Source organism: Empidonax traillii, unplaced genomic scaffold (genome assembly GCF_003031625.1).
Source record: "Empidonax traillii isolate 1590-97213 ecotype Southwest subspecies unplaced genomic scaffold, ASM303162v1 scaffold1614:size204762, whole genome shotgun sequence".
Taxonomy (NCBI): domain Eukaryota; kingdom Metazoa; phylum Chordata; class Aves; order Passeriformes; family Tyrannidae; genus Empidonax; species Empidonax traillii.
The window spans coordinates 76,938-88,937 of NW_020956807.1; the positions used below are offsets into that span (position 1 = coordinate 76,938).

The 12,000-nt window shown below is 34.7% G+C and overlaps 1 protein-coding gene across 1 annotated transcript in view; it reads left to right on the forward strand.

The window, feature by feature from the left end:
* LOC114070596 (CUB and sushi domain-containing protein 3-like) overlaps positions 1-12,000 on the forward strand; it is a gene marked incomplete at both ends in the record, with an annotated part of 188,391 nt that overhangs the window by 70,856 nt on the left and 105,535 nt on the right. Inside the window, one exon of the mRNA XM_027908106.1 lies at positions 8,990-9,093. Coding sequence (XP_027763907.1) covers positions 8,990-9,093 — 104 coding nt within the window. The remainder of the gene's footprint in view (positions 1-8,989; positions 9,094-12,000) is intronic.

Sequence of the window (12,000 nt, forward strand, 5' to 3'; positions counted from 1 at the left end):
CCATTTTAAATGCAAACATTTTTTCTAATTTGTACTTATGAATATGCACACCCAAGCTAGAACTTTTAAAAAGACATATGCATATGACTAAGAGACTTTGATAGGAAATTTCCAGTGCTTGCACTGTGAATATCTGAGATGTTTCAGTCTTTTTTGTTTGATGAATTTTTGTCAGAGACTTGTCACTTCTCTCCATGGTTGAGTTCACTTGGTTGCTCTTGAGAGCAATATTTATAGGAAATTGTTCTGCTCAATATATACTTTTTTTGTTTTCTATGACACAACTCCTTTAAAGGCTGATGGTACCATTCTATGGTGGGCAAATCTTGGCTGCCAGATGCCCACCAGGCTGGTTCTATCATACCCCTTCCTCAAAAGGACAGGGAGAAAATACAATGAAAAAATTCCCTGGACAGGAAGATCACTCAGTAGTTACTCCCATTAGCAAAACAGACTCAACTTGGGGAAATTAATTAAATTTATTGCCCAACAAAATAGAATTTGTTTAATGAGAAGTAAGAACAAATCTAAAAGAAGCACCTCTCCTCACCCCGTCCTTCTTCCCAAGCTCAACTCTCTGACAACTTCTCTACATCTCCCCCTGAGCTGCACAGAGAGGACAGGGAACGAGGGTTGCAATCAGTCAGTAAGAGTGCGTCTCTGTCACTCCTTCCTCCTCATGCTCTTTCCCTGTTCCAGCATCGGGTCCCTCCCACAGGCTGCAGTTCTTCAGGAACTATTCTAGTATGGACCCCCATGGTGCCATGGGTCCTGCCAGAAACCTGCTACCCCAAGGGGGTCTCCATGGGTCACAGATTCCTTTAGGCATATCCACTTGCTTTGACATGAGTTCTGCACAGGCTGCAGATGGATCACTGCTCCACCAGGGACCTCTATGAGCTGTGGGTACAACCTGCATCAATGGTCCTCTCCACAGGCTGCAGGGGAATCTCTGCTCTGGTGTCTGGAGCACCTTCTGCTCTGACCTTGGTGTCTGTGGGCTTGTTTCTCTCAGATATTCTTGCTCACCTCCTTTAGCTGCTGTTGTGCAGCATTTTTTACACCTTCTTAAATAAGTTATCACAGAGGTGCCCCCAGCTTACCTGATTTGCTCTGCTTTGACCTGTGGTGGGTCCATCTTGGAGCCACCTGGCACTGTCCCTGTCCAACAGGGGGGCAACTGCCAATCTCTTCCCACCAAAACCACTCTTGCAGTCCCTCTGTGCTCCCAAAACTTTATGATGTAAACCCATTACACATTCACGATGCAAACTGAAGGTAACACTTGGAGGAATGTCTGCTGAGACTTAAGTCACTAGTATGATTCCTGAGTTTCTTTCAGGATGTTTAGCTGCCCATTAAGTTAGGCTCACATCAGTTAGTGATCTCTCTGCTTATTTTTTGGAACAAATGGCTTATTCTCTGTTTGCCTTCTTTTGCAACAAGGGCACATTGATGGCTCGTGTTCAACCTTATGTCAACCAGAACCCGCAGGTACAGTTCTGCAAAGCTGCTTTCCAGCTGGATGACCATACTGGTATATGAGGTAGTTACTTCTCAGAGGCCCAACTTTTCACTTCCATTTGTTGAACTTCATAATATTCTTACTGGTCCATTTCTCCAGTTGTGTTGACATTCCTCTTCATGGCAGCATGACCCTCTGGCATGTTAACCACTACTCTGATTTTGGTGTTGTGGTAAACTTGCTGAGTTTGCCCCATCATCCAGACAACCAGTAAAAATGTTAAACAGGGCTTGTCCCATTGTTGACCCCTGGGATACACCACCAGCTACTGGCCTCTGATTAGATCTTGTGCCACTGATAACCATGCTCTGGGGCCAGACTTTCCTCCAGTTTTCAGTCCACCTCATTGTCTCTTCAACCCACACATCAACACCTTGTCTATTAATATCTTGACAATGTCAAAGGCCGACATGAACCCCAGGTAGAAAATATCCACTGCTCTCCTCTCCTCCACCAGGCTAGTTATTTACTCATAAAAGTCTATCAGAGTTGATCAAGCATGACTTCCCCTTGGTAAAGCCATACTAATTACTCTTGGTGATTTTCTTGTCCGAAATATTTTCCAGGGTTAGCTGGTCCATTGCTAGTATTAATGTTAAATGAAATTATACCTAGTATAAATAACTTAAATAAAATTATAACTCAGTCTTATAATAAATGATGGATTCTATATATTTTCCTTCTGAAACTACTCTTCTCTAATCAAATATATAATAACACAATTATTTTGATGGAAAGACCTGTGATTCTGTGGAAAATTAGGGAGGTAAAACCTATCAATCAGACAGTAGCATTTCATTAGCTTATACCATCAGATATAAATGCATATCATTTACTTACTGGGAAGTACTCAGACATCCTCAGCACAAAAGCAATTAACCATCCTGAGGGCATGTGAGGACACTCAGATACAAACAGGATGTATTTTCTTCTCCTTGCCTAGTTTTGCTTCTACCAGTGAAGAAAGTGGCCAGAGAATTCTTTTTGATTGATGAGCAAAGGGTGGGCAAGACATTATTAGCAGTCTTTAGGTGCCTTTTTTTTTCCTAGAGTTAACAGTGAAAACTGAAGAAATTAGGTATCTTGTGGATATATTTCGGTGGGGTAGATTTCTTGCTGCTGCTAGTACATTTGGATCATTCATATCATGGGTTTTTGCAAGATAATGTCTGGAGAAATAGATCTCTCGGTAGATCAGTAACCAATGTTCTGGCACTAGAGAGGCGCCCAGAATTTTCAAGTTCAAGCACTTCTTCTCTTGCTATCTTCTAGGTGCAAATACCATTCCTACACCATGTTAAAGTTAGTTACTGTGGTGGGTTGACTCTGGCTGGATGCCAAGTGCCCGCTCTATCTCTCCCCTTCCCAGTTGGACAGGTGAGAGAAAATGAGATGGAAAACCACTTCTAGGTTGAGATAAGGCAGTTTACTAAAGCAAAAGCAAAAGCGAAATCAAAGCGGAAAAAAAAAAAAAAAGAGAAAAAAATACATTTATCCTCTACTTCCCATCAGAAAGCACTGTTCAGCCACTTCCCAGGAATCAGGCAGGGCTTTAGCACATGGAGCAGTTGCTCCAGAAGACAAACATTGTAAAAAACAAATGCCTCCCCTGCCTCCTCCTCTCCTTACCTTTTATATCTGAGCTGATGTCATATGGTATGGAATATCTCTTTGATTAATTTGGGTTAGCTGGCTTACTTGTGGCCTCTCCCAGGATCGTGCCCACCTTCAGCCTCTTAGTGGGGGAGGAATGTTGAGAGACAGTGCTGATGCTGTGAAAGCACTGCTCAGCAGTAGCCAAAACACTGGTGTGTTATCAACACTCTTCTAGCTACCAATGCAAAGCACAGCACTGTGAGGGCTGCTATGGACAAACTGAGCTTCCATCTCAGCCAGACCTAATACAGTTACTAATCAGTCATTTCCTTCCGTGTCTGGATCAAAAGTTTTATCTTCTTTTCTTGTATCTTAATAAGAAGTGAACTTAACTTAATTTTTTAGAAAGCCACAGTAATTTTTAGAGATAGAATGTAGCTCATTTAAACTGTATCTTAACTTAATTTTTAAGAACTCTTCTAAGGAGAAAAGATTCATAACACCTCTAGAAACTTCATCATTATTTTCCTGGTAAAATGTCACATTTTGTGGAGTGAAAACTTTACTATACATCTGAAAATATTTTTAGAGTTACATTTGCATTGGAAGATTCAGGATAACAGGTGCACATATGGAAATATATGCAGCTATATAATCAGGAACTAGATACACATATTCAACAATTGTCTGGAAAGCCCATTTTCTGGAACATATCCTCCTGAGCATGTGGTCTCTCTGAAAACCTCTAGGAAGTTTTTGAGGTAGTCGTTAAATATTCAGTAAAACCTTTTCTAATTTTACTTCTGAGCTGGATAATGGACTCAATTTTTCTCAGAGATTGGGTTCTAAAGGACATAATCCAGGGCACAGAAAGAAGGAAGATGCATCTACTGAAATTTGTTAGGAATTGGATCTCTGCTGCTGTTGATTCCTTTGAAAAAGTCCTTACAAAATTACAAGAGACCAAAGTTCATCATCATAATTTTTAAAAAGTTATTTTCTGAATAAGACTTTTTTTTTTTTTCCGTTGAGATTGGATAATAGTATTACTGCCTTTTTATTATTATTTACTTCTGGATTTATAACTTAAGTTTAAATCTGCCATTCAAAGTTGTTTGTTGCTTCTGGGTTTATAAATAGCAAGAGCATACCAGGATGTTAAGAGAAGGTTGCCTCCTGTTTATCTACTTCCATATATTTTTTAGGGAATAAATAGTGCACAGGTCAGCATATTTTGTTTTTAACAATTTGGGGTTTTATATAAATGTGTTTATATGGAGGAAGAGAAAGTACAAGATTCCTTTATCCTCACAGTAGTGTTTAGGGACATATTTAGTTCATCCACTGAAACAAATTCAAAATATCATTAGCCTATATCAGGATAGTTTTAGTATTCTGGTGTCTGCTGGATATGTCACAAATGCTACTATAAAGGCACAACATTTTAGAGACTACCGAATATCTCTTTCTGAAAAAGAAGAGGATAGTGCTTATTATGCTGCCTAATTTAAAGATATTTGTCTCAGTTCTGAAGCTGTACAGATACACATCTGATATCATTACTCAGCTCCTAATGTGTAAAAAGATGGATCAAGACTATGGTGATAAAATGCCTTAGATGAAATTCTGCATCTTTTAAATTTTTCTGGTGCCTTTCTTCCAGAACCCACTTTTGATTGTATCATCCTCTTATAAAGCATCTTGTAGTTCAGGTGTATCATCATTGGTGCAATATTTTTGTTGATAGTATTGTTCCCTGACATTATACCTGACCATTGAAAAACATTTTGTGGTCTCTCTGCATTTTTAATTTTTTTTTCAACTTTGAATGAGAATGTGAGGCAGTGAATAAATACAATAAATACATAAATATAGCACTCTTGCTGCTTATATGGATCAATAAAACAATGGGCCTTCTTTCATTTATATTAATGATGTTTTTGTCTTCCTCTGGGAAACTGGAAAAAAGATTTTACTTGAATTTATAGATGAAGAAAGAATATTTACTCCTGTGCTTCTGATTACTATGCATCTACTAACCAGATCAATAGCAGAATTTAGTAATGTTAGTCTGATTTAAAGTATATGGAATATAGTAATAAATCATCACAGTTTTTTCCCTGAAGTGTTTATTCTTATGATCAACAGACTAAAATCTAGAATTACCCTAAGGTTTTACTCTAATGTTAAACTGATTCAAGGATGCCACCTACCTTTGGTTTGCCATTTAAAACTTTTTCAGAGAAATTAACACAGAGACTGTTAGATGACTTGTAAAATTAGAAATTTTGAAAAGTCTATTAAAATGTTTTGAGTTATTTACTCATCCTACCTAAATTTCAGTTTTTATTTTGCAAGGCTCCAGCACACTCAGCTTTTAACGCTGGTATCATCAAACACCTTTTCGGTATTCTAAAGGGAATAGTCAATATAATAAGCACAACAAATCCAGACTGTCTTTGAATGTGATCAAACTAAATTTGGCGTCGTAAAACAAGGACTCTGAAAACATATCACAAAGTTATCACTTATTTTCTTGCTTGTTGGAGTATTTGCAAGGATTTCAAGTACATTTTGTAGTGTTCATTGTGTGTGTACTTTGCGTGTCAAGGTAAACAGCAAAAGATTAATTTCCAAAAAATAGACCTTTTTTTACAGTTGCAATATGTAAATGGTTGTACTGTACCTATGTAGCAAATTGGTTTTCTGACTCTTGCATGTTTTATATTGACAGCTTTGCTCTTGCTCCATTTGTTCAAATTCCCCTAAAACTAAGTGTCTTCAATATCAGTTGAAAAACATATTCATTAAATGAATGGCAAGTTTACTTTACCAACTCCAAAGTTTGCGCTGTAAATCATCTTGGTTTTGATATGTGAAACTTGAGTTAAACTGGGTTGTGTATTAACTGTCACATACAGCTTGCTTACCTTTTAATTACCTGGAGTTATGAAGTACTTCATTGATACTATAGAGTAGTTATTCGTATTGATACTACATAGTAGCTACTATAGATAAGCTATTAGTAGTTGGATTTAATCCTCTTCCATCAGGGCTATGCCTGGAAAACAAAATTATTTACTGTCTCAAGGAATAATATTTAATTTTTTGCTATACATAAAATATGATCCTATTTGGTGATTGCTGTTTCTGGCTCTGATTTACTGCTGTCAGTTTTGCACAAAGTCGCAGCATTCTCTAATTTTCAGTTGACTTAGAAACTTCTAAGAAGAAATCATGGTAATAGAACTACAAGAATGAGATTGTCACATGTTAATATTCCAGATTTTTTTATAGTCAGTTGCTATAGCATATTTCCTTTCTAATATATTCAAAATTGTTGAAGTTATTAATAACATCATTGCTACTTCTTTCTCAAAAATGTGACTGTTTCACAGAATATGATACAAGACAGATATAGACTAATCTATGGATGTGTGGCTTTATGGAACTACACTTTTCAATGTCATACCTATCCCATTATCACAGTTTTAGGTGGGTTACAAAGAGAGCGAGCCAGAAATCTTGTAAAAAACCATCTTTTTACTGAAAAATATTAATGGAGAAAAACCAGTAGGAAACTTTTTCTTTTTCATGTGCATTTATTTTGATTAAAAATCAAAAAGCATTCTTTATCTCAGAAAATAATTTCAGAGTGCAGGAAGAGGAAAGATTATATCAGAACAGGCAGATCACAGCAAAATCATAAATAATTTGGGAATTCACTAGAGAGCAGTGGAAAAATTTAAGCAGACAGTTATGATTTAAACAAAAAAACCAAATTTATTTATTTTTTCACGTTTCACAGTATTCCCTAATGAGTCAGATATTTTCATGAAGTTCTGTTACTTTTTTATTTTTGAGCATTGTTAAAAAAGTGTGAAAAAGATCTTACATTTCTCCAGTGAAATGAAGATATTTTTTGTCAATCCTAATTTAAAAAAAGGTATCTTAAAATGGACATTGTCCTTATCCTCTATCTTCTCCTTTCTCATGAAATGCACATAGCATGGGTTGTCATTGATTGTGCTAACAAAATCTGTTTTAGCTTTCTGACACAGCTTATAAAGACAAGTTCTTCAACTACAAAAAGACAGATGCTTTGTATCAATTTAGTGGTACTCAACTAAAATAAAATATCTGTAAGGATATTAAAATTTAAAAAAAAATTACTGTTCCACTTACCAAGAAATATCTGATTGTGAGATTAGATTTCTTAATGTGTTTAGTGGAAAACATGATTAAGATTTCAGAGGATGAATTAATTATGCAACTTTTTAACATATTATGTAGTATTGATGTCTTTGCTGCAATGTTATTGCAAAATATATTTTACTGTTAATAAGTGAAATATAATTTCAAGTTGAGTTCAATACTCGGGCATTATTTGCCCATATATTATTGTGGAGTTTTGTTCTATTCTGATGTAACTGCACACCTAATTGCACTTAATTTAAAAGTGGACCAAAAAGTAAGACACTTTTTTTCTTTTTTTTTAGTAGTGAGTTAAATATGTGTCAGCCTTAAATCTAAGGATGGATCTCCATTTAAATTCTTATGTCTATGCTTACACATTTTGTGGCTAGAACAGCACAAACCATCCAGAATATTTTTTTAAACTAAGATTAAGAAGATTTGTGTGTGGTTTTCTCTGTTTTACTCAATTAAAGCTAATTCAGCTGCTTCCCTACACAATTTCCCATGCCCTGTCTGTCTGTGCCCTCTTGACTCTCTGTACTTGACTGAAGCCATTGGAGTTTGATACACACATATATGTGGACACACACGTTTACATATGTCTATATGCCAAACTGGCTGTTCCTTAGTGTACTTATATTCCCATTTACACCTCTAAAGGAAAGTGTTTCTCTGCCCTTCGGACCAAGTTACAATCCTTGTAGCATATATCAGTTTTCCAACTTTTCTGCCCTGGCTTTTCTTCATAGAAACATGTCCTTCTTAATTACCAGAACCCCAGTGTAACAAAGTAATATGAGCTTTCAAGGACTTGATAATAATCCATCAGAATTGGCATCCACATCTTTAACCACAAACACTCTCAGTTCTCAATTATAACCATAATTAAAAACAATTTATTAAAGCATTAAAAATTCCTGCATATAAATATTCTGTAATTTTTATCTAAATGAAAGTTTTAGAAATTTCTATTATTTTCATAGAGACAGAGAAACCATGATTAGTACTTGGGTAGCAATAATGTACGTTATTTTCTTTTCTAATAATATGGTTTAATTTTGCTCTAAGTGAAAAATTCATTGTTTTCTTAAAATGCAGCTGAATTTTTTATCCTTCAGCATACATATGCATACAGTGATTTAAATTACAGGATATTAAAAGTGGCCATGTGTCTAAAACTTGTATTTTACTAAGAAAATTACTTTTACCTTTGATACATCTCTATCCTACTTGATCCAAATTACAGATGTCATGAGTAAATTATATTCTTCACCTTCACTGCAATTACTTAGTGAGGTACAATTATTTAGTTGGTATTTGAAGACAGTTGTATTGCACAAAGAGTAATTAGCTATGTTTCCCTTTGAGTATATATTAATCAAAATATAATGTAATTATCCAGAACTGTAATAAACATGTAACAACTACATAAATAAGTAAAATCATGGTGCTTTAAGGAGGTCAGCAGAGTGATGATACCTATAAATTATTATAATTCATATTTCATGAACCAAACCCTCTGGGTTAATTATAAAAAATTATTGTAAAATATGCTAAATTCACATGCAATTTTTAATTTTTTTTTTACACTGATGCAAATCTTATTTACAGACTCATCTCTCAAGTACATTTATTTATTTCTAAAATATATTTATTTATTTTATTTCCTAGGTTATTCAGATAAATTTTGAAGAATTTGATCTGGAGATTGGTTATGACACACTGACAATTGGAGATGGAGGAGAAGTGGGTGATCCTAAAACTGTGCTTCAAGTGTAAGTCTTTTTCATTTACAACTTTTATGCATTGAAAAGTGTCCTTAGTGTGTTTTTGGTGAAACTAAATAATTATTAGAATCAGGTAAATAACAAAAAACTAATCTTATTTAGCTTCTAAAATTACTGAAGGTGACAGTTTAAATACACTGTTGCATGATTACTGCTCTGAATTCAGAAACAGGTAAGCTAGACATCACAAAAGAAAAAGATAAGATATAATTAGAAAATTTTAAAATACATAGTCTGGACATTCCTGTGTAGATGTAAATTTTAAGTGCTATTATGCCACCTTTATAAGCGTGTTCTCAAATTGAAAGTGTGTAAGGAGATAACTGAAAATACATAAATATACAACTTATCCACAGACTTTTACAATCTCCTAGCAAGGTTAGCATGACAAAAGATATGTTATAGGATATTGACCTTTAAGTGCTTATTGACTATTATAGATAACTCAAAAAAGCAAGTTAATATAGTGATGTATTGTTGTCTGTCATTTTATATAGCTCCTGTTCTGTTCTGAATAAATCATTCAATATTTTCTAGGAGAAATGAATGCCCCTTAAAATACATTGTAGTTATTTTTTTTCCAATCTGAATCAATTTTATCAGCAAAAAAAATCTAAACCAAAAATGGGATTTATTGCTTAGGAACCATATTTTGCTTACAAGGGATTGTCTAATATTTAGAAAATATTTTATTTAAAGGCTAAATAATATTTAGTTGTTATTTTTAAATAAACTGACCTCCAGCAAGTACCTCATGTTACCATTAGTTCAAATGAGTTAGAAATTGAAACATGGATACGAACAGAAGGAAATGTGATAAAAGTTTAGTACAAAATATATTTAATTATAAAAGAATAGCAAAATTAAGATTCCTAAGAATTATATTCACTACAGTAAATTTCATGGAAATGCGTTAAAACAACTTTGTATGTTGCAGTTTTCCATTATTCACCATTAGAATTATATTAAGAATTAGTTGGTTTAAGTACCCTGAAACCAAGGTTTACCTTTTTTTCTGTCCTAATTTCACCTCATTACTATCAGTAATTGCAAAACTTTGAACAGAACATACAGCTTTTTCAGGATTTACAGATTTTTATCGTGAATTCCCCCTCAGATATGTCATTCAGAAGATAGATTATCTGACCTTCTATTTTTGACTGGTTTTGTAATCATTCTATCCTTCTGTTCCCTTCTATTTTGGTTTATATATTTATCAGTGGTCAGGACAAGGGGTTTGAGTGCACCCTCAGTCAGTTTGCAGACAACACCAAGTTGGTCAAGTGTCTTGATCTGCTGGAGGTTAAACCAAGAGGTGAAGCTCATGGTCTGTAGTTCTCTGGATCTTCCTTTCTCTCCTTTTTCAAAATGGGAGTGGTTTCCCTCTGTGCAGTAACCAGGGACTTCAGCTGACTGCTATGACTTTTCAAATATGAGGGAGAGGGACCTGGCAACAACATCAGCCAGTTCCCCCCAGGATTTTGGGATGCATGTCTTCAGACCCCATAGACTTTTGGCTTTTCATTTTTGTCAAATGGTCTCAAAACTGCTCTTTGCTTACAGTGGGAGGGAGGGACCTTCTCCCCCAACTCACACCTAGAGGATAGGGGAAAGAAATGTGTCACAGAACTCATTCAGTACCTCAGCCTTTTCTATATCCAGTGTCACCAGTTCTCCCTTCTCTTTTATTAAGGGGGTTACCCTCTCCTTGGCCTTTTTTTCCTGACCAATGTCAGAAGCATTCATTGAACATTGTTCCAATGTCAAACCATGGAAGAAGTTGCCCAGGGAAGTGGTGGAGTCACCATCCCTGGAGGTGTTTAGAAGATGTGTTGTTTAATTACATGGTTTAGTGGTAGACTTGGCAGTGTTGGGTCAACAGTCATACTTGACAATCTTAAAGGTCTTTTCCTACATAAATATCTGATTCTTACCAATGAGAAGACCAGGATTTGCACAAGTATTTCAGGTGCAATTGCTTCAGGATAATGCAAAGTGTCTTCAGTGGATTGTAGCTGTGTTAATCTCTTCTAATAATAAATCTGAGGACTGGGGAAATACTCTAATTTTTATTTTATAGGTAGTACCAGTCATTAAAAACATATTTCTGATAATGCTGAAATTCAATTTTGGCTATTCTTAGATTCCTAAACTATATGGAATATTCTCTCATGTAGAAAGAACCTTTATTAAGTACAAATTCACCAGGTCTCATTAAAATTTAACTAAAGTATTATTACTGAATTACAGTATGCACTGAGGCACAGAAAAATAATATTTTAAATTTGGGGAAATGTGGTAAAACAGTCTGTCCAGTTTGTAATTCACTGAACATGTTAGTATTTTATAAAGGTATTTCTGATGACAACACTTCGTTGAGGAGAAATGATAAACATAGAGTATTAAACTTGTCACAAATGTAAAGGAATTCTGAAAAATTTTCTTTAATAAAAAAGTTAATTAGAATTTTCAAGTGTTAACATATGATAATTTGTTTTGTAAATAACTAGGTAAATAATTTTAAAGAATTGTTACTATGGTGATCCTGGAAAAGCAACAAAGAAGTATCCCATTAATTGATGGGGTTTTAATATTATCAACACTGTATAATCAAAATATATATAGATAAATCACAAGTATATTATTTTTGTTTACCAGTGGAATGATTTTTCTGTGATCAGAAGTATCGATGGTGAAGTTATTAGGATTAAAATGCATAAAAACCTTACAAGGAAGATGGAACATCATTGAGTACTGTAAAAAGCATGCAAATCTTTTCTCCTGTGAGCCATGCAGACTTTGTCTGAGATATGATGCATAGCAAATACATCAGCTGTTGTATCATTTAATTTTTGGATTTTAAATTTTAAAATAATTATCTTTCCTTCAGAAAAT